The sequence below is a fragment of the Rousettus aegyptiacus genome, unplaced genomic scaffold, assembly GCF_014176215.1.
Source record: "Rousettus aegyptiacus isolate mRouAeg1 unplaced genomic scaffold, mRouAeg1.p scaffold_m13_p_12, whole genome shotgun sequence".
In the NCBI taxonomy this organism is placed as follows: Eukaryota; Metazoa; Chordata; class Mammalia; order Chiroptera; family Pteropodidae; genus Rousettus; species Rousettus aegyptiacus.
Genome location: NW_023416287.1, coordinates 48,954,081 through 48,977,738, shown reverse-complemented (window position 1 = coordinate 48,977,738; position 23,658 = coordinate 48,954,081). Strand labels below are relative to the sequence as shown.

The following is a 23,658-nucleotide window of genomic DNA, read 5'->3' as shown; positions in this document are numbered from 1 at the left end:
ATTTATTAAATTGAGAAGTACATTAAAGTTCATTTAAGTTCAACTTCCTAATTTTATAGATGAGTCCTTGAAGGCCCAGGAAGACTAAGTTACTTTGTCTAAGGTAACTGAACAATCATTGTGACCAGGCATAGAACCAAACTGTTCTATTTTCTCATTGGTAAAATTTGCTTGATAGTAATTTTACATAGAAATAATAACGAAATAACTAAAAAGGATTTTTATATGTGATCTTATGCAGTGTCCTATCTCCTGAATTAATCAGGAAACTTATTTCATAAGTACTGTCTGCTGTGAAACCTTCTATAAACCCGTTGTTCTATTTTTGCTTTCCATGTAAACCTACTCTTTCTTTGTACATAAATATGCAGCCATAAAATCTGCATTTTTAACAATTTCCCTAGGTGATTTTAATGTACTCAAGGTTTAAGAGCCTCTGAAGTTATCGTCAATCACCAGCACCACCATGAACTGCTGCCCATTTGGGTATGAGGGTCAGTGGGTCCTTGTAGGACTGGTTTGCTTCAGGTCCCATATGACATTTTGGTAGTAACCCTGCAAGAGGAGCTGGGAGGCAACCCCCTCCCCCAGGGTTGGATGCATCAGCTTCAACCTCAGGAGGGTCACCTGATTTCAGGTTGTCTCTTTTAAACCCTAACTTTCCTGAAGCACCCCAAAATTGCCCTCTTTGTTAAAACATCTCTTCTTCTTTCTACTCTTTTCAAAGATGATTTCTTATGATTTAAAACAGGAATGATTTTATATTCTAAATGGGTTTTTGTGTTAAAATAAGGGAAAACATAGAAAATAGATATAATTCTGTCTGTGAGTATAGAGCAATAAGGGAAGTATAATTTAAGTCATATTTTTTCCTCTATGAGTCAAACCAAGTAAAAAAGAATTTGTTTCTCTTTACATATCTATATAGACACAGACTAGAGTTCTTATTCCCCCTCTAAGTTTGGTTTGCTCACATTTTATTTTATTTTACATATTTTATTTTGTTTTGTTTTATGTTATTTTGGTGCCAAAGAATATTGAAGATTATTCCACTGGTATTAAATAATAATGCTGTTGATAATATCTTAACCAAGGCCATGCAGAGTATAAATGACATAGGCAGGATTTGAATGCATATACACCTAGATTGAAATCTCAGCTCTTGTCACATACCACATTGCTCTCTAACAAAGAAGTCAGAGATATAAGCCATAGCAAATTACTTCTTACACCAGTGCTGCTGCATGCAGTCCCTGGACCTGTACTTAGGCCTCTGTAGAAGTATGAGAAAATCGGAACAACTCAGGGCTTAAAATGCAGAGAACTGGGTACAGAGGTCATGGAGGAATCAAGAGCCAAAGAGGGGATTGTGAAGTAACCCAGAGATCTGCAACCACAGTAAGCCACTACCACCCTGGACTGAGAGGCAACAGGAGGAGGCAAAGTTATCAGAGGGAGTAAGTCATCCAGTGAAAGCTAGAACTCAATAAGCTACTCCATAAAGTAGACCCAGACACTCTGAAGTGGTGGCTTGGGGCAGAGAGAGAAGGTAAAAAATACCCTGGTTTCTCCTTTGCTGTTATACTCTAATCTCCTGACAGTGCCTCCCACCGACTCAACCCAAACCCAGAACCTAAAAAAACAAACTTTAGGAGTTGTTTCCCTCTCTACAGAGCAGAGTCAGGGAAGGGCAAGGAGTGGGTCTCACGGCAGACAGATCCAAACTGGCACATCCACACTGGAAATGTAACTTTAAAAACATTTATTATGCAAGCAGATATATCTTTATACTACCTGTAACTCACTGAATATTGGAAAACAAAGAAAGCATCCCCACCTCCCCACCAAGGGCCAGCAGAAACAATTGTCAGGCTAATAATTAGGAGTACGAATTTTGTTATTATCTGAGGAAAAGGGAAGCTGGCTACAAATAAGTGTGGTCATCTGGCTCATATTTCTGGAAGACTAACTTACTGAAATATTTTTAAGATGGCCTTTTGCATGATTACTATATGATTACATATGGTCCGAGGAGTTAGCAAGCTTGTTCTAAGAGTCCTGGAAATAACTCTTTGGAAATGTGAAGGTGTTCGAGACTTCTGAGTCTCTGGAGAAAGTTCTAGGTGAGCATCCTGGGACTGATGGCTACCACTTTCTGATTAACTGGCAGTCGCCGGAAGGGGGAGTTAGAGCGCCCTCTACGGGAGAGCTGGCCACACCAGGAGCAGCGGCTGGGCCCCTTTCAAGCCTTCCTCAGTGTTGTCACCACTAGGGTCCTTTTTCTCCAAAATCTCCCTGAACTATAGCTGTGGTCTTATTATAGCTTGCGTCAAAGGAGAGTCTGTACATGTTATATTGTGTGCGTACTGACATACATTCAGATTAACGACTCACAGAAACGTGAGACAGCAACAGAGCAGCGAAGTTTCTGTGTTCTCAGCTCAGTCACAAAACGTGGCTGGCGTCTCCTCGGAGATCTAAGGAGAAAGCAGAAAAGATGTCTTCTGAGGATATGGCTCTCCTGACTTACGGAACCTTTAAAAATCATTTTATCTTGCGTTTTTAAAGTAAGTGTCTAGGTAGGGTACTTTGTGGTTAAGATCATAGACTTTGAAGTCTGTTTTTCCCTTTATTTTTACAAATCTGTCCCTTTTTCTCTACACCCTACTATTGCCACAGTCACTGATCACCGTCCTCCCCAGCTTCCCTCTCCTTGCTGCCTTTCTAAGCAAATAAGGTCAGTCGTGCTCAGGGTCCTCCAATGGCTCCCCAGCCTCTGGGAAAATGTCCAAAATCCACAGCAAAAAGAATGTGGTCCCACCCACCCTCCTGCGTCAACTCACCTATAGACTCTGCTCTGGCAAGCCCCGGGCGCTCACTTCCAGGAAAGCTCCAATCTCCCCAGGCCAGGTAAGTGCCCACCCAAAACTCTCCAAAGTATTGCCTGCCCCTTTGCTTGCCGGCAAAGCCGAGTCTAGACGGCAAGCAAGGTCTTATTCATTTGCGTATTGCCCAACATCCAATGCCTGGGACTAAAACAGTCCTTAATGGAGTGTAAAGACTACGGGCACAACAGTGTGGAGAAGACACTAGGAGAACTAAGGGGCCCTGGGAGGCAGGAGTTGGTTGGAGGGACCTCTGGGGGGCGTTGGTCAACCGAGGGAAAGAGGCGCCCCAAGGTCCACACCACAGGAAAAATCATCCACACCTCCCGAATCTCCAGTGTCCCCCACGTGGCCAGTGCCCCTCTCGCACACTTCACTTCTCCTACCGCCCTCACTTCTCAGCATCTGGTACTGCCTCTGGAGGGTCCCAAGGCGGAGAGAGCTGGGGGACCGAGCTCGGGAGTGATCCGGAGTGAGCGAGGCCCCGCCCTCATGCCCTCCCTCCTCCACCCGCGGCGCCGGCTGGCTGCAGGCGAGACATGCGCACCCGGTGGCCGGGCTCAGGGCGCTGGGAGGCGGGGAAACGCGCGTGCAGTTTTCCTCCGCCGGGAGCGGGCGCGGGCCGGAGCGGGCGGGCGCTGCGGGAAGCCGGAGGGCCGTGGGCGGGGAGCAGGACGCGGGAGCTGGGAGCGCGCCTCCAGCGCGGCCGCCGGACGAGTGCGGGTGTGCGAGGCCGCAGCTGCGCACCGGCGAGCCCAGAGCGCAGCGTCCAGGGGATGCGAGCAGCAAGGAGCCGCCGCGCTGCTGAGCGGGGAGAACTCCGGCAGCAGTGACCTCAGCAACGGGAGAGCGAGGGGGCGGCGGCGGCGGCGGCGAGCCCCGCGGGATCCTCAGGGCCCGGGTGCGGGGGGGCGGCGGCGCGGGAACGCGGGGCGCAGACCGGGCGGGGCTGGGGGACAGTGATGAGCGAGCGCGCAGGGAGGCTGCACGCCGCCGCCGCCCGGAGCATCTGCCTCCCGAGCTGCTGCTCGCGGTCCGGGCCCCGGCCATGGAGACGCTGAATGGCCCCGCGGGCGTCGGTGCCCCGGACGCGAAGCCGCAGCCACCCGGCCAGCACCACCGCCACCACCACCTTCACCCGCTCGCCGATCGGAAGCGGCTGCACCGCGCACCTTCGCCCGCCAGACCGTTCCTCAAAGACCTGCACAGCCGGCCCGCGGCTCCCGGCCCAGCCTCAGCAGCCCCCTCCCCGGGCCGATCCCCGGCGCCCACTGCCCCGCGCTCGCCCAGCCTCACCGGCAAGGCGCCGCCCTCGCCGGTGCCCCTAGCCGCGCCCGGCCGCCTCTCCCGGCGCAGCAGTGGCGCCCCCGGCGCGAAGGACAAGCCGCCGCTGGGCACTGGGGCCAGGGCAGCGGGCAGTGCCAAGGCCGCTCCGGGCCCCAGGAGGGCGGCGCGCGTGGCTCCCGCCGAGCCGCTGTCCCGGGCTGGGAAAGCACCGTCGCTGCCCGGGGCCGAGCCGTCTCCCGCCAAGGGCCGCAAAGCCAAACGCGGCCCCGGGGCGCCCCCAGCCCGCGCCACTGGGCCCGCGATCGTCGCCGCTCCGGTGCCCGCAGTGATCCTTGCCGTGACCTCCACGGCCAGCCCCCCTGTCCCCGGATCGCGCATCAGTCATACAGACAGCAGCTCGGACCTCTCGGACTGCCCCTCCGAACCCTTATCCGATGAGCAGCGCCTGCTCCCTGCAGCCAGCAGCGACGCGGAGTCCGGCACCGGCTCCAGCGATCGGGAACCCCTACGGGGAGTCCCGGCGAAGAGCCCCGCAGCCCGTGGAGTGCCGCCAGGGAGCCCCGAGCCCGCTGCACTACTTGCCGCGCCCCCCACCACTGGAGCCTTCTTAGGGGGTCGGAGCAGCCCGGGCGGGGTTCCCACAGGCGCCCAGGGGCCGGGCGGCACGGAGGATGCCGGCGTGCGCGTGCCGCCAGAGAGAGCGGTCCCTGGGATCCCCAAGGAGCCCGGCTTGGGCGAGCAGCCCCGGCTGATACCAGCGGTGGAGGAAGAGGAGCTGCTGAGGGAGATGGAGGAGCTGCGCTCGGAGAACGACTATCTCAAGGTGAGACAACGGCTCTGCCGCAGGTGTCTGGATACGACCCCGGAGGGTCTGGGTGCGGGCGGGGACCCGTGAGCCCCGCCTTCCTCGTCCTGACTAGAGCTTTCTCCCTTCTGCCTTTCACTTTTCCAATGCCCGAACTCGCTGGGCATTGGAAACTTAAGCCAAAACTTCTGGAAGGAGCAACAAGACCTGTGTGTCCGGGCAGGTTCTCAACCCACTTAGACTTTCTTGTTTCTAGAAGTTTTGCATCTCTCCCCTGACGCCTTTGCCCCTGTCTATGTGCTGGGGGAGAGGCAATTATAATCACATTTTGGATATAAAATAGACTCCTCGTCTCCTATACGTGCCCACCCTCACCTGTGGGGGCGCCTTTTCCTCCTCCAGGGAGCTCAGGGTTCCGGAGCGTGCGGTGGTCCATGGCGCCGCCGCGCCTGCTACTTCTGCTGCAATTCCAGAAAGCCAGGCGCCTTGTGACTGTCTCCATTAGGGGTTCGGACAGCACAGGCAGAGGGGACCCCGCCGTTTCCCGTGGTAAACCTTAAGTTCAGGGGAACCTTAAGTGTGGCCTAGGTTGAGAAACAACGGTGTTTTGCTTCTTAGGCATCTGTAAGCTTCCACGAGCAGGGCTTCTCCGCCCCCCCCCCCCTTTCTCCCTGGAGTCAGGAGAGGCCACTTGATTCCATCCACAGGCCAGAACTTTCGAGGGAATCGCAACCTCTGCCACCCTATCTCGGAGCATTTTCCGACAGGGCCTGCGAGCAGTGGCTTCTTGGTCTTCGTAGCTTTGGGGCATTCAGTCTGACTCCATCTTTTCTCCGAGGAGAGCTGGCCTGCAGAATGGAGAGTTTAGACAGTGTTAGAGGAGTCAAGACACTGGAGGTGACCTGAGAGAAAATAAAGGAGATTACATTGGTGGCCATAGTTTTAATTTATTGTAAACCTCAGGTTAGTATATAGCTTCAGTGATATAAATCTGTTCACTTTTCAGTTGAGATGGTAATGTATATCCTCCCAAACCTTTATCAGTGGTTGTGTGATTTGCACTGTTTTCTCAGTAGATGCTGAACCTACCTGACTGACTGAAGCCCAGCTTCTGGTTTGTGGGATCAAAGATGAGAGCTTTTATGGTGGATGGTAGTGAAGTGCACAGTTCAAACTGAAATCAGTTAACTGCTGAGTCTTCCTAAACCTTTTAGTAGCCGGTACTTTGACCAACTGAGTTCAGCAGTTATTTTATCTTGTGCAAAGAGGTAACAGTGAGGCAGGGAAGGAGAAACTGAGAAAAGAGAGTAGCTCATAACTTGGAGTGAGATGTTTCAAGTAGTACATTTGTTTCCATCACTTACTATTATGTAATAGGCAACAAAGTGAAATTAAAAGGTGTTGAAGAGAAAGGGCAACTGTTGTGTAGGACTCTGACGGAAAACAACATTTTGGTAAATCTACAACTGTAAATTCTCTGAGAGTGAGAAAGATCATCTTGTTCAGTTTTGTAACCCCAACTTAGCATAATCCCTGACCCACACTCTTTCTAAGTGATGTTTATCCAAATTGTGATTGCTAGGGAAGAAAAAAAAAATATATATATATATACACATATATACATATATATATATATTAAGAAGATATTCCTTGCTACATCTTTGATCTTAAGGTAGACAGTCTGACATCACTTCGGGATTCTTCTGTAACTCGTTATTTGCTTTATCTTTTCACACTGTTAGTTTCTCAGTGAATGAAATAGGTGTCTGACCCTTGAGTCCGATCTGGTGTATTTGATATTTCACTGATCTTCGCAACAACATAGGGTATGATGTTACATTTATCATAACCCCAATTTCACAGACAAAGATGCTGAGACCCAGAAAACTTAAATGACATGCCCAAGGCCATACGGCTATTAAGTGCGCAGCTTCCACTTTCCCTGCCTCCAGAGCTTTTGCTGTTTTCCCTGCACCAGGCTGCATCCTCTTTCCAGCAAGACTCCTTTTCTCAGAGCACATCGCTCACTTTGGAGTTGTTGTATTACCTCGAATGTTCCTAGTGTTTAGCTTTCATAAGAGACCTATTTTCTTTTAGGCAAAAAGGCCATAACGAACATCTCTCCGCTAGCCTGTGTACAAATGGTCATATAAGTCCCACTGGCAAAGTTTAATTTCTAAGGAATGTTCAGTTGCCATTTCCTATAGAGCTGGTGTCATGGCCAACTGTTTACTATGCCTGAGTCTGCCTCCTAGCCTTTCCTCTGATAGTAGGAGAGAGAGGTGGGTAGAGGAGGTCTGAAGGAGGCAAGGAGACCAGAAGAATGATGACAAATATATGTGTGAGTTACATGCATGGACATTCAAAAGCATAAATTACAACAGTTCAATTTGGGAAAGAAGCACAACAATCCTGGTGGATGTTTCTAAAGGTCAGTAAGCCCGCCCACTTGTGCAAAATCTGGTAGGGAGCATCGATGGCCTCATAGGGCAGAAGCAGTAGGCATGCCTTTGCACGTGGCATTTAGAGTGTGCACATTATAAGTCAGAACTTCTCTTTTTGTTGCTCTTTTTGTTCAGTGCTGCTTTTCTGGTTGGTAGATAAAAGTGCATCTTTGACCTACTGCTTTCTTAGAGAACATTGCCTGGAACTCTGGTGATGAGCTAGAGCATCCCTTTGCTCAAATGTTATCTAATAAGAAGAGACTCAGCCCAGAAATTTTACTTTGATATATTCTGGAGGATCATGACCACATTAAGCATTACTTTCTCTCCTGTGTCAGTTTTGTCATCATTACTGTACAAGGCTGTTACACTTTCTGAGTTAGAATGACCAAGGAGTAATCAAGCAGAAAAATAAGTCCTGCAAAACCATAGGAGGATGTCATCTTAATTGGGAAATTCAAGTGGAATTCTCTTGGTTTTTAGCCAGACTGCTGTATTATTATTTTTTTAAATAGCGAATGTCAACAGAGAAGTACATGCCTTCTGTTGTGCTTTATGGGGCCGTCCCTGACTCTGCTTTCTGTTCCTCCTCTACCTTCCTCAAAGGGCACCAAATGAAAAATGCAGCAATTTCTCAATCCAGGTAGCAGACACTTTGCATGAACACAGTCAGAAAAGCACTCCTGTTTTCCTTTTACCTTTGGCGAATGCAAATATATTTGGAAATGTTTGGAAATTAAAGTGAAGGATTGAGAACTCAAAAGGTCTTTACTTCTTTCTCAAACCAAACCCAGGCACATTTCTTAATGATGAGGACTTCTACAAAATGTTACTAGTGTGTTTCCTGCCTGCCACCACTGTGTTTTGCTCGAATGCTCTGAAACAATCAGATAAGCCTTAGTTCTCATTGTGAACATATTAATTATGTTCTCTGTTTCTCCAGGCTTTGCAGGAGGATTTAATGACTTTGAGTTTATTGGCCTATTTTAAAAAGGCTTTTCACATTACTGGTGATGTGCTTACAACACCCCTGCCCCTGCTTCCAAATAGTGTACTCTGAAGTGCTGACATCCTGTAGGATGGGTGAGGATTGGTGTGGGGAAGGGCTGAATAATTATTTTTGGTTAAAACAAAAGAAATCAGTGCTAGCTACAAGAGATAACACTGGATTCTTTGAGAGGAGTGATTTGCTAAGGGAGATAGGTAGGAAGGTCTTTTTGGTTTTATAAGATGCAGTGCAACACCACTAATCCAACCTTACCATCCCGTTTCTCACTTGAAGTTCATGTCCTGAGTTTCAAGCTCTGAAACTGTTGTGTTAAATTTGGTTGCCTGGATTCCAGGGGCTCAGTGTGGCCCGGAGGGTTGGCTGGGTGGGAGGACATGTGAGGCGAGACCAAGCCATTTTGAAGTACCTCAGCTCTTCCTTCCCTCTGCTGACCCCTGCTCCTCCTCCCTTCCTTTTGGATAGGTTAAAGTGGACAGCATTCCTATTTTTTCTTGACATTCCACTTTCCACATCCGTTCTTTATTCAGCCCGTGCAAGAGCGGCTGTAATAAACTTAGGCGATATAATATAGACCAGGACAAAACAGCCCATCAGCTGCTAGTTGAGTTGTCACTTGGCAAACAATGGTAGCAGCCCCTGTGCCTTCTTAGCTACAGCTGAGACTGCAGAGAACATTTGCATTGTCCAGAGGGAAATGAGGTGGATTATTTGTATATTACAACGGGCAATAGTTTCGACCTACAACTCCCAGAAGATGGAATTATTACAACAGTAACCAGATGACTCCTCCTACTGTCCAAATGGGTCTGTTTAAAGAGATGTTATTAAAATAGAACCAGTTATTGATTTCGGGTTGTTTATAGAAGATTAAGACTGGAATAAAATTATCAGTATGATCAAGAGTTTTCATCACTTATACTAAGATACCATGGATTTGGTTTTTATTTTATATTTGTGGCTAAAACTATCCTCATAGAGGTTTTTATTGAAACGTTTCATTTTAATCTTGGTTTACTGTAGTGTACACATGGTACCTCATTATTCCTCTAATTTTGTATGTATTTGTTACCTACAGGCAAAGGGGGATATTATAAAATAAGGCTTAATTTGTTATCTGCAGGCAAAGGGGAGTAGTTGAAGAGATTTATACTACAAGATTTCATTTTACATACAAAATTAGAAAAATATTTTTTCTGCTTGATTTGGTTTTCTTAAACATTTAAATGGCAGACATATTTACAGTTTTTAATGTAATGTTCTCTAAATTAGAACATACTGTCAGAAAATTAATATAATGTTAGTTTGAAAATCACTATCCATCATAACCTGAATCTGAATAATCACAGTTTTTGCTTTCCAAATGTCTGCTGCCAGCTTACATGGTTTATAATTTGCTTTTTTTATAACTTCTTTTTATCGAACCTGAAAATTGCTTTTTTTCGAAGCTCTATGAAAAGAGTTGAGACTGGTTTTGTCCCACCTCTGAAAAAAACTAATGTTGGGAAGTCATTTAAAGTTTTAGAATCTCAATTTCCTCATTTTAAAAAGGGGGGTATTAATATCTTTGCCGCACATTGCGATATTTTTCTGAGGCCCAATTGTGATAATGGATATACTTGCGCATTGACAATTGTCAAGCTGTAAATGTTAGCCTGTTTTTATTATTTTACACTGACTGTGGGCTTTTAAAAGTACAACCTGAGATCTCTTGTTATATCCTATGTCCAGGTTTTGCAAATAATTTATAGTATTTACTGGAAAGAGCATGGGTTTGCAACCAGACAGCCTGGGTTCACAGTCTAGCTTCCATTTATCAGCTGGGACTTTTGACATGTTAACCAGTGTGGATTTGGTTTCCTTGCCTATACAATGGGGTAATTGTGTTCCTGGAAGAGTTATTATAAGGTTGGTAATGAAGGTAAAGTGCTTAATAAAGGATGTCTTCTGTTCTAGAAATTTAGTTAGAATATGAGTTATAAAAGCAATGATTCAAATACATACAATTATGGTCTCCCTGATTTTGTCTCACTGCAATTAATGTTGGTAATTTTTTATGCCAAAGAATATTAGCTGTTTATATCTGGCCTACTCTAATGTGATGGTATGGGGTCATCTAGCCCTTAAACAGTTTTTTAGCCTGCAATTTGTTGTTTACACATCTGTATAACATATCCAGCATCTAACATTAGGGTTGATGAGGGCCTTCCTGTTATAAAGTCTGAAAACTAGAGAACATTTTTATGCTTGGACGTTGCATTTTATATCTTCTTATGGCTATATCACATTTTAAAGACTTTGGTTTGAGTAACAAGTAATTCCAGGCATTAATGACTTTGGCTTTTATGGACAGCTTTCTAGATGGAAGAGAAATCAAACAATTTCTTCCATGAACCATTGAATGCCCACAGTCACTGTGTATTTGTAAGTATGCATAGAGTGATTATTGCTTCTACTGAACTATTTTTTATTAGTTATCTGATGACACAGTTACCTTTTTTATTCCAAAATGGTTTTATTTATTAAAAGAATTTTTTTGACACCCAATATTATTTTATATTAGTTTCAGATGTACAGCCTAGTGGTTAGAAATTTGTGTCATTTACACAGGGATCCCCTTGAAAGTCTAGTTCCCGCCCGGCCCCATACAGACTTATTAAATGACACAATTACCTTTTTTAAAAAATTTGTTTTATTATTATTATTATTTATTTATTTTAGGCAAGGCAACCCTTGGTTGACCTCACAGATTACAAGGACCTTGTCAGCTTGCAATCCCTTATTTTTTACACCTACAGCACTTGGTCTTTTTAGGTGGTCTCCCATCCAAGTACTAACCAGGCCTGACCCTGCTTAACTTCCCAGATCAGACGGAATTGGGCTTGTTCAGGGTAGTATGGACGCAGGCTGACACAATTACCTTTTAACTGTACTCAGGCACAAGGGTAGCGATTAGCCTCTTTCTCAAAACTGGATCCATCATGTTCCTTGATGGGACCTGGGTGAAACTTGACCTTGATTTTGAAAATACCTTCTTTATCCAAAGAATGACATCCACAAGGCCCGTTTAAAGCATGTAGTATGCAGTTGGTTTCCTCCAGCATGGGCTGAATCAGGGCACAGCTCCCACGTGGCATCACCCAAGTCTCAGTGTGGGGGTCTGGCATCAGCAACCACCTCTTCTTTGTTGCAGTCGACAAGGACTCCCATGAAATAACTGAGTTCTCCAGTTCCCTGAAGAGCCCAGCCAGTACATTCTGTTCGTGTATATTCAAGTAATCGACTTTTATACTCATTTTAGTAACTACTAGTGCCAGTGAATTTTTCTGTTAGGAACAGGATTTATAGGGAGAGATTTCTATGAAGGAAAAAAAGAAAAGAAATGAAACTTGTTTATACTTCACATTTTCAATGTTAAGATTTACCTCTCTTAAGACACATTAAAACATCTTCATTACTCGTACGGAAATTCTGTAAGATCACCTAGAATCTGAGGAGTAAAACAGTCTGCCTATTCATTTGACCCCTAGGAAGTTGGTAAAGCTTTCTTTTTAACATTTGTTCTCCTTGGCAGTCCATTGAAACAGGCTCCATGTAGAGTCATAGTCACTTGAGAAGGTCATTCTCTTGCTTAGGGTTGTATGGACAGAGTGGGGAGAATCTGTAGGCGGGGGTTGAGGGAATGAGATGGCACATTTTGCTCTTTCCAGGAGACCACTGCCTACTCTTGAGGGTGGCTGGAGAACTGTTTTCACTTTGTTTGTGCCAATCTGTATTTTTTTCATAAGGATTCCCAATTTATTTGTTACACTTTTTGTACCTAATGTTATCTTCATGAGGTTTCTTCCTATTCAGTTTCTTGTCTACTTGAGGCTCTGATATTGTGAAACCCTTGTGCTTTATTATAAGTATATCCCCAGTTTTAAGAACAAATGCAGGATTAGCAAGAGTGGCGAGAATCCAGGAACAAACTAAATGGCAGGACAAGAACTGACAATTTAAGGTGAAGTTTGGGAGAGTTTTTCTTGAGCCTTGGTATTAATTGAACAAAACAAATGACAATGACTGAGTGTATCCTATTCTGGAGGCATTTAAACCATCAAATGAATCTAGAAAATTCCTAGAATGTTTTCCTTAGTCTTCTTCCTTCTAAATTGTTCCTTGTTAAAATCTTTTCTAACACTTCAGTAGAATTTATAACTCACATATTGCAGCTATGCCTATGGGCTTGGGAAAAGTTTTTCAGAATTAGGCCACAAGACTGGAACGATGCAAAGGTACAGTCATCTTTATGATTTGGTCTTTCCACATGTTGACCAGTGTTGTGTATTTATTCTACAAACATTTCGAATAAATGGGCTTGCTGTGTGGCTCAGACTTGGTGCTGTGAATGCAGAGGAGCAAGACACTCAAGGTGTCTGCCCTTGTGGAGCTTACCTTTTAGTGTGGGTGACAGATGATAAGTTGACAGTGATAAGAGATAGGAAGAAAAGAGAGCAAAGCAAGAGAAATAGTGGGTTTGGCGGGGAAGGTGGTCGGGGAAGGCATTGTGTGTCCTCCAAATTATGTGACAGGAATTGCTCAAAGTGCTAGGAGGAGCATTTTAACAAGACAGCATAACAAGTGAAAGGCTGGAGCAGTCCTTTCTTCTGTGGGCCAGGGAAGGGGAGGGGCAGCTCTGAGGTGTGGGGAGGACTTTTCTTGGTGTGATGGGAAGCCGCTGGAGGGTTTGAGTATGAGGGTGGGGGGTGGGTCTGAGTTACACATTGAAAGGATAATTCTCTGGGTAGAGAATGGTCTATGGAGGAGGAGCAGGGGAGATCCATGTGATGGACTTACCTGTTTGAGGAGCTGCCCCTTGGGAGGGGTGGACATTGTGGTCCTTGGGAAGAGAGCACCCACAGGTATTGTGACGCTGAGCTGACAGCACTGGATTAACTGTGGAAAGGGACGGGTAGAGGGGACCCGGGGACAATGCCTAGGTTTTCCCTGTATCTAGAGTGTCTTCATGTTGACAGCAAAGTAAAATGGAGGTGGGAAATTAAGAATAGGTGAATGGAAAAAAGCAAACCCAATGTGTATTTGAAAAAATGCAAAAAGTTCTATCTTTAGAATTGTAAGTCACCTAGGCAATGCTGAAATTTATACTGTGGGACAGAATTTTAGGGACATTGGCAGGTACGTTATAATTCCAGGGCAGTTCACAGTTATAATCCCACTAAAGTTCATGTGTTTCGAAGGCAGGATCTGTCTGACTCATCTTTGAACCTGGCTTGTTCCTTAGAAATAGGGGCAATTTTGGTTTGAATTTAAAGGTTTAATTAGCTGCAGAGTTGATTTCATTTACGGATGTGAATATGTGAAGAAATAGTGGGAGTGGAATAAATGCTGAGAGGTCACAGTGAATAATCCAGGCTGGATTTCAGTTTCTGGATCCGTAAGATTTTAACAGTAGTTTGGTGATATGCTCTCACGTGAGAATTTCCAGAGGTTTCTGTGGTCATAAGCCGATGAGTAAGTGCATAGGTAATTAACATTTAGTGTGTCCCAGAGCAGGGGCGGAGGGGAGACACCATCCTTTTTTGACATATTTGGCTTATAAATCTACTCTGTCTGGCTTGTGTAGGATGAGCTGGATGAACTTCGTGCTGAAATGGAAGAGATGAGGGACAGTTATTTAGAGGAAGATGTTTACCAGCTGCAGGAACTTCGGCGAGAACTGGACCGTGCTAATAAAAACTGCCGAATCCTGCAGTACCGCCTCAGGAAAGCTGAGCAGAAAAGCTTGAAAGTGGCTGAGACAGGTCAAGTGGATGGTGAGCTGATCCGAAGTCTGGAGCAAGACTTAAAGGTGAGTGAGCGGGGCTGACGGGACGTGCACCAGACCCCACTTACTTGTGCTCTTAGTGTTCCGTTAGAGTTTCTTTCTCTCTCTCAACGCATTTCAGCGTGAACGTTTTTGCTCACTTGAGAATGAAGGGTGTGTGTTGTCATGTGGCTTTGACGGCCCAAGATTTAAATCTGTCATGAACTAGAATCTTTAAATTTGAAAAAAAAAAAAAGAAGGGAAATTATAGTAATAGATCTATAATAAAAAAAAGAATTAATACCAGGCAATTGGTCTGAAACTTGTGTATAAATTGTGAAGGAACTCCTCTAAAGAGCTGAAATATGTAAAAAAAAAAATCTATTGGTTATCAATTCAGCTATAGTCAAAGACTACTCTTAAAAGTTGATAATAATCACTTAACATTTTTATTGATTTTTAAGTTTCTAGGATTCAGAAAACCTGAAATTACCATAACCCAAGTGAGACTTATGTAGTAGTGATTTAATGGAAGGAGAAATATGATCAAAACTAATTGTCAAAAGTGTCTTTGAGAACCATTGGCAGAAGTGGGAATGAAGTGAAGAAATCCCAGACTTGAAACCATTTGTTCTCTCCATGGGTAGCATGGCTTCTCTTATGCCCTGATTATCAAATCATTCATCTAGAGATGAATTATGCATATAACGTCTTCCTTACTATGGGAGTACCTATGAAACCCCATTTAGCCTTTCATTATGAAAACAGGAAAGGAACCTTTGTAATTCTATCAAATTTGTAAACCACTAACAAAATGTCATTTAATGTGATAGAAGGGTGATTTATATTTCTGTTGCAAAATCTCTCATTTCCTTTAGGAAAATAAAAATATTTAACTGCTTTCAACATTCAAATATTTTACCACAGAAGACAATTTAAAACTTGACTACATTAAACATCTACTGCATACAGATTTTTTTTTTTTTAAGTAGGTAGGCTTAGTATTACCTCAGGGAACAGAAATGTATTTTTTTTTCTAATTATTATTTAAAGCATGTGCACCTGGGCAGAATTAACATTCTTGGTGATATTCTGTAAGGAAGTAGGGCCATCCTAAGCGGGTCCTTTAATCCACAAAAGTCATATTCTCCTGCATAATGTAGATTTCACATTTTAAACTAATATCTTCCTTTTCAAAAAATAAGTTTGTTAATTTTGCCAAAATCTTTGCTCTTTGGTGTAATACAATATCACTTAATTAGTCTGCCTTGGAAGTTACTCGAATATAGCCTGTGGACACAGAAAGGTTCATATCCTGTTGACTGTCTCTGCAGGTAGCCAAAGATGTATCTGTTAGATTGCACCATGAACTTGAAACTGTGGAGGAAAAGCGTTCTAAAGCCGAAGATGAAAATGAAACTCTCCGACAAAAGATGATTGAAGTGGAAATATCCAAACAGGCCCTTCAAAATGAGGTGGAGAGACTGAAAGAGGTAATCTGGAGATGTATGGGGATTTCTCCCTTTAATTGTGAGCCACTTGAGACTCTAAGTGTCCCATTCTTATTGCGGTTTAAAGCAGGAGTCAGCAGACTAAGGCCTGTTTGTGTGGCCTGGGAACTGAGAGTGATTTTTACATTTTTAATAGCATTGTAAAACAATCACCACCACCACTACCACCACACAGAATAAACCTAAAAAAGCAAAGAAAACTATGTGACAAAGGCTGTACGTTGCTTGCAAAGCCTAAAATATTTGCTATCTGGTCCTTTACAGAAAAGGCTCATTGAACACTGGTCTAAAGCTATTTTTTATAATTTCCATTCAGATGAGCTGGATGTTAATTTTTTATGTGTCCAAATAAGGTGTATTATTACTAGAATACAGCATTAAGTGGTAGCTTTTTTTCTCTAGAGTCTTCTCTTCCAATGAGCTAGAAAATGTTATGGTTGTCTGTTAAAGCTGTGTAAATACACGTTGTGTGCATACTACCTATATTTATTTTTCAGCCAATATGATTTAAATATAGATTCCTTTTTATTATTTTAAGGAGTGAATGTGTCCTAGCAAAGTGGTCTAGAAGATGAATATACATGAACACGTACATGTATATCTATATCTTTATTTATTTGCATACAGTAATGCAAATGCTGTTCTATTGTTGACTTCCATTATAAGACTAAAGCTGAGTATTTTCTTGCAAAATAGGCTGCATGTTGATGAAATTAAGAACTGTTGGTGAAGGCTTTCAGATGATGGTTAACCAGTATATTACCTGTTAAAAGCATCACTTAGTAGTTTGCTTTTCTTTCTGCTAAGCTTCCTGATTGACCCAGTCATTCCCCATCCATCCACTGTCCATCTACTCAACTTAATTCAGGCTCTGTGCGAGGCGGTGGGCATGCTGGTGAATGGCAGCACAGGTGTTCAAGGTGTTTATAGTTCACTTTGGCACGAGGATAATTAAACAAATTACAGCAAAGGAGCCAGTGCTGCGACCTCCATGATTCCTCTGTCACTCTCTTTTTTTACATGCTGACCTTGAGCTTGCCCTCCTAACCTTCTCTTTCCAGAGACCCACACTGCTTACAGCTCATTCTCTGATCTTCAGGTCCCTACTGACTTTTCATGTCAGACACCCTCTCCTCAGTACTCACACACCGAGTCGTTCCTGTCTCCACCCTGGCTATCTCTATCTGTCTTTCCATCTGACACATTGATTTGGGTAAATTATGTGTATATTGTCACTACTTATCTAAAAATGTTGGTATGTTTTACTTCTTTGTCGCTCATCAGTATCCTCCTTCACTAATGCCCCTTTAGAACTTGAGCTGTGTGGGGTAGGGGTCTTGTCTGTCCAGTTCACTGTGGGGTCTCTGCACCTAGAAGAGTACCTGGCACACGTGCGTCATTGGGTATTGCTGGGTGAGGGAGTGAATGAAGGATGAGAATATGGAGCTGTGGTGACCACAGCTTGCCTAGGGAATTCTTTGAGTTTCACAGAGGAAGAGATAGTCTGTGAGAACATTTTTTCATCCTGAATAACCCCTTGCCCCTTAACTTTCACACGTACTTACCCCCAGGACTGGAGGAATTTCTCCTCTGATTGTAGCTCTCTTATCTCTGCATTTATGTTCCTATTAATTTACTTCCCTCTTTTTCCTTTGGTCTAAGTTTACTAGGAAGTATGCCATAATGCTTTCTTTTCTCAAAATTTCTGGTTTGAGCCTGACCTCAAGGGTATAGAAAACAACTTAGAAGTATATTTTATAAATTTTATATGTGTGTATGTTTGTGTATAAATACATAAATTACATGCACATAAGTAAATAAATACACATATTTTAAGCAAATGAAAATTCTTCCGTATAGATTTAGATGGATTTGTGTAGGATTTGGCATTAGATCATAAATAATAGCGCTTTGGGGAAAGAGGTGATTACTGTTGCTCTTACCATTCAAAGCCAGAAAAGTATGAGGCCAGGGTCTTCAGAGTCCTGTGATGTTGGCTCAGGCATGAATGTGAGGAGAGAAGGTGGAAGGTCAGCCCCTCCCTTCCTTTGTGGGTGAAAATTACGCAGAGAGGGATTGCTCAATGGGCACCAATGAGTATTTTACTTCCAGAGTTACAGTCAGACTGGTGGGACCGCATATTTACACCAGACTTCTAAACAAATCATAAAACTGACAGGAGTCTGAGGAGGGTTAGACACTGATAGACCATGCTGGAAGCAGAGAATGATGGGACCCAGTGATAAGGTTCACAAGTGTTGGAGATATTTATTGGAAAATGCCAGCTGTGGTCTCCGTGAATGGGTTCTTTTTCTGAAAGCCCGAACAAAATACAACATGAGTTTTGCTCTAGGGTGAAGATAATATTTCTCTCTCCTGAGCCTGGCTCGATACTGTTCATCTCTGAAGTTTTGTAAATGGATGCATCACATTCTGAAAAAGGCAAGGACAGTTCGTGCATTGTGTCTAAATGACAGAAGTAGTTGTAGCTGTGTATGTACCGCTCGGCCTCAGAGAACAGTAAGCTCACGTCCCTGCCTCTTCACCTCTGTAGCTGCTGCTGGGGCTTCTCTCTTAAATTGCAGACTATATTTTCAGCTGCCTGGTGATCTCCCCAAAATGGATTTCTCTTAGCACTTCAAACTTAGTGTGTTTAGAAACAGACTTGTCACCCTTGTCCCTACTGTACCTTCTTCTGACTTTCCCATTCCATTTGTGTCGCTGCTGCCACTGTCCTTTAGTCACCCAGGCTTATGTGATGGCCGTTGTCCTTACTTCTCTTGCTCCCCACCCTCAATTGCCTGCCGTGTGCGTTAGGTTCAGCTGTTCTGCTTTTGCAGTTTTAGAAATTTTCTTTCTCACTGATATATGCTACAAGATGAATGAATCTTGAAAATATGCTAAGGAAGAGCCAGACATATTGTATGATTCTATTTATAGGAAATATCCAGTCTAGGTAATCTGTAGAGACAGAAACAAGGTTAGTGGTTTTCAGAGGCTGAGGAGACGGGAGAAGGGGGACCGACTGCATGATGGGCGTGGAGTTTCCTTTTGGGTGATGAAAATGTTTGAAACTGAACAGAAGTGATGGTCACATGGCACTGTAAATGTACTAAATGCCCCTGAATCGTATATTTTAAAACGGTTAATTTTAACTTCAATTAAATTTTTTCACTCTCTGTATTCTATCCATACTTTCACCAGTCTCCTCTCAAATGAATATTTGAGGGCTGATACTGTATGCACAACTTCTAGTCTCTCTCTTTTCTGTTTTCTCTTCTGCATCCCCCTGAATCTGACTGTTACTTCCTGCTTCAACAAGCAAACTTGCCTCAGTTCCCAATTGTCTAACTTTTTAGCATGACACAGGGGACCTTTCCTACCTGGTCCATCTCTGTGCCCCAGCTGGGTTTCCTGCCCCATGGCTGTAAATCCTGGAGTGAAATAAAAGGCAGTTGAGAAAAGTAAGAAGAGACTATGTCCTCTGTCCTCTTTGAGCTCATAGACGAGTGTCTTGGAAAAGTCACTTTCTCCTTTGACAGATGAGGTAGTTAAAGAAGGCTGGCAATATTAACCCATCTGGAATTGTCCCTCTTGTTAGCTAGCTTGCTTGCTTACTTCCTGTGCCTGTTCACGCTATGGTCCATGCACCCAAACACCCATACACCCTTCCACTTGTGCAAGCTCGAAAATTTCTTGTCTTTTTTTGAGGGGAGGGAGTATATTTCTTCTAGTACTTAACTTTGTCTATGGTGGAATATCTCAAAAGGTTGAAAATGATTAACCTTAGCTTAGTTTCAACTTCCCAAAGATTGCCAAAGTGCTTCTATTCTGCGATATTGCTTTCTATCAAAAATTTTCAAGTACTTATTACATGCTTGACACAAATAATAAATAGCTAAGTTACTTGCAAGGGACAGAAACATGTTCTAGGTCACTCCAGGAAACTAGGGTTGATGTTTTGTTTTCTTTATTGAGGTAAAATTTACATTAAACATTAGATTAGTTTCAGGTGTATAACATAATGATTTGCTATATATATATATATATATATATATATATATATATATATATATATAGCAAATGATCGCTGCAATAAGTCTAATTAATATTAATCACCGTACATAGTTGCAAAATTTTTGTTTTTCTTATGGAGCTTTTAAGATCTACTCTCTCAGCAATTTTCAAATATATGATGCAGTATTATGAACTATAGTCACCATGTTGTACATTACATCCTTATGACCTATTTGTTTTATATGTGGAAGTGTGTGCCTTTTGACTCCCTTCATTCATTTCACCCACCCACCCCCAAGATTTTTGAATGGAGCCTCAGGGGACCAACTAGCAGTCAGATAGCTCCTGTGGGACATCTTTCAACACTATTCAGAATATGGTATTGATTCTCTGGGTTTAGTTGTGACTTCTTTTGTGCCTAGTAAATGGTTAGATTTTGTAAATATTTCTTGAGTGCTTGAGAATAATGTGTATTCCGCAATTTGGGGGTGAAGGCTTTAATTTAAATCCATTAGATTGAAGATTTTCAAACTTTAACTCACAGCAAGAAGTACACTTTATATCATCACTCAATATATAAATATAAAGGTTTCACAAAATAATGCTTATCTTTGCCATATGGGATACATCTAATATTTTCAATTCTATTCAGTTTTATTTTTTTAATGTGGTTATAAGTTTGATTGATAGTCCATTAGTAGATTACTGCAACTTGGAAAAAAATATATCAGATCACTTGTTAATTGTCTTCAAATTTTCTATATCCTTTTTTTTTTTGTTTGTTTTCTAAATATATCTATTTGGGATAAAGTTATGTTAAAATCACCCATTATCATTTTGCATTTAAATTTTCTTTTTGTTATCTGTCAAATTTTGCTTTATATGTTTTGAATATAAATGCATACAGATTTAGAACTGTTCTTTGTGATGACTTCTTTCCTTTATCATTTGGTAATGAACTCTTTATTCTAATGTAATACTCTTCGCTGTAAAGTCTATTTTGTCTGCTTTTATCATCTGTGTAATATTTCTTTTGGTTCGTATTGCCTGATAGAGCTTTTTTGTGATTCTATTAGTTTCTATTTCTGTGTCATTATGTTTTAGGTGTATGTCTTATGAATAGACTATAGTTACCTTTTTAAAAATCAAATCAGAGAATCTTTCTTTAAAAAACTTCCACTTACATTTATTGTGGTTATTGATGTGTTTGCGTCAATTATTATATTGTTGTATTAAATACTCTTTATATTCTGTGCCTTTTCTTTTTTCTATTTTTTTATGTTAATTTCTCTTTGATTGAATTTTTAATTCTCATGTTCTCTCTGTTGGTTAAGAAGTTCTACATTCTATTATTATTACTTTAATCATTATTCTTACATATTTTACATGAATATTTCATTTAATGTATAAAACTAACGATTACCTCCATTCTTCTGAATAATATGGCATCTTAGAAAGCTTTGACTCTAATCGACTCCTGTTTTTATACTATTGTTATTTCGTGTCATTTTAGTTTTGTTTTTAAAATCATCCTCTCCCCAGTTGACTAATGTAATAGTTACTGCTTATTTAGATTTATTTGCATGTTTACCAATCTGCTATCATTGCTTCTTAAGTGTTACTCCTTCTTTCTAAGTTAGTTTCCTTCTCACTGATCTATCTATTAATTATCCTTTCGTAGTTTTTTTTAGTAAATTGTATTTTCTGAAAAGGCTTTAATTTTATACTCAGTGATGAAAGGTCTTTAGTTGGACATAGAATTATAATATTTTGAAGATAATATTTTTATTGTCTTTTGGCTCTGTTCTGCTATTAATAGGTCTGCTGTCAGATAATTTTCATTTTTGTAGATAATTTCTCTTTACTTCCTGGTTTTCTCTGTGTTTGTTATGTCATAGTTTTAATCAGATATATCTAGATTTGTTTTTATTTTGCTCAGCACTTGTCAATATAAGTTTTTATGTCTTTCGTGAAATATAGAAAATTCTCATTCTTGGAATAATATTCAGTACCGAAATTATCTCTTTGAATAGTGTTTTGTCCCTATTTTCTGCATTTATTCTAGAATTTGTATTAGTCTTATGTGGGATCTTATGTTGGCCATTCTTATTTTATTGGCCATCTTACCTAAGCTGTTTTTTTAAAAATCTCTTTCTCTTTCTGTACTACATTCTGGATAATTTCTTCATTTCCTGTCCAAGTTAATTCTCTCTTTTTTTTTTTTTTTAAATACAATTTTATTTATCCACTAGGTTTTCATTTCCATGAGAAAACCTTTTGTTTCTGGAATTTTAAAATTTGCTTGTTCATTTTCATAATATGTTTTTTTTCCCTCATCTATTTATTTTAAATTTTTAAGCATTTTAAAGTCATAATCTCTTTCAGTTCTGTTATCTTCCATTCTTGGTGTTGCTAATACTTTTGTTTGTCACATCTGCTGACTCTCACTCGAAGTGGATTTTATTATGAGCTCTTACTGGGAATTCTGACGCTTGTTGAAATGTCCTTCTAGAGAGAATTTTTGTGTTGCTCTTTTCCAGAGGCCTTGGTAGTACCATCAGTCCAAATATACTTCTTAATTTTGACTTGTGAAGTTATATACCAAATGGATTGTGTCAATTGAACATTAAGCTTGCATGTGGCTTAAGCTTAGGGTATTTTTATACTTCAAAGGAAATTTTTTTGCCAACACTCAGTGTTCTGAGAAGAAGTTAACTTTTCCCCTCCCCCTCCCACTGAAGAGATGTAGTTCATCTCTTCAGTGGGTTGCCTGGGTGCATTCATTGAGGCCTCTTGTCACACCCTTGGCTACGAGAGCCTATTTCTGTGTTTGATAATTTCCATCATTCCCTCCTATACCACAACACTGAACATATACCTTGTGCTAACTGCTCTGGTTTTCAATATGTTATGCATTTCCGACACTAGGGCATTCTCTTTTTCGTATGTATAAATTCTTGCTTTTTATTGGGGGAAAGGCTCACCATAGCTCAGTGTGCTGTGTTGCCAAAACAGGATGTGACCCTTCAGGGCTCAGTGGAATCTTCCCAGTAGCAGCTCTGGTGCTATGAGTAACCCTGGTTGCCTTCCAGTTCATGACTCAGCACTTTCGTCCCTGCCTCTCTTTCTGTTTAGCTCTTTCCACCCTGCTACTCACCAGCTCTCATTTATTTACCTAAGGGCCCTTTTTGACTCCTGCATGGCTTCTGTACATTATAGCTGCTACTTTCTGTCTTCTCTGTAGGCGTCTGCTATAGACTGAATGTTTGTATCCCTTCCAAATTCATATTAAATCCTAATCCCTAGTGAGATGCTATTAAGAGGTGGGGCCTTTGGGAGGTGATTAGGTTTTGAGAGTGGAGCGTTCATGAATGAGATTAGTGCCCTTATAAAAGAGACCTCAGAGAGCTCCCTTGTCCCTTCCACCAAGTGAGGATGTATTGAAAAGTTGGCCATCTATGAACCAGGAAGTGGGTCTTCACTGAATCTCCCAGGACCTTGGCATTTGATTTCTCAGCCTATAGAGCTGTGAGAAATACATGTTTGTTCTTTAAGTCCCCCAGTCTACTTTTTGTTATAGTAGCTGGAACCGATTAAGACAGTCTTTCTACTTTTCTCTCAACCAGTGGGAAAATGCTTTTATCTGTATGTCATTATATTCAAACTATCAGGCAGCCATAAAGTCTGGAAATATAAGAGTATAAATATAATAAATGGTTTTATTGCTATTGTGCTACACTTTAATAAAATAATATTATCTATGTTTTCAGAGTTTATGGTCCCTTGTAAGAAAAAGATCTGCTTGGGTGAGCCAGAGTAGAGCATCTTTGGGCAGAGTCCTCTTGCCAGCGCATCTTCTTAGACACTGACCAGGTCGTCAGTGGCTGCCCAGGAAGT

At 42.0% G+C, this 23,658-nt stretch overlaps 1 protein-coding gene and 1 pseudogene across 8 annotated transcripts in view; one reads left to right on the top strand and one right to left on the bottom strand.

Moving 5' to 3' along the window:
• The first annotated feature begins 3,809 nt into the window (after positions 1-3,809).
• Positions 3,810-23,658, top strand: part of MTCL1 (microtubule crosslinking factor 1) — a 114,010-nt gene continuing 94,161 nt past the window's right edge. For all 8 annotated transcript variants that reach the window (XR_004953669.1, XM_016120964.2, XM_036229857.1 and 5 more), the window contains exons 1-3: positions 3,810-4,995; positions 14,054-14,278; positions 15,568-15,726. Coding sequence is in view for 7 of the 8 variants with exons in the window: in XM_016120964.2 (XP_015976450.2) it covers positions 3,934-4,995; positions 14,054-14,278; positions 15,568-15,726 (1,446 nt within the window). In the remaining variant the exon portion in view is untranslated. The remainder of the gene's footprint in view (positions 4,996-14,053; positions 14,279-15,567; positions 15,727-23,658) is intronic.
• Positions 11,217-11,335, bottom strand: LOC118610396 (annotated as a pseudogene).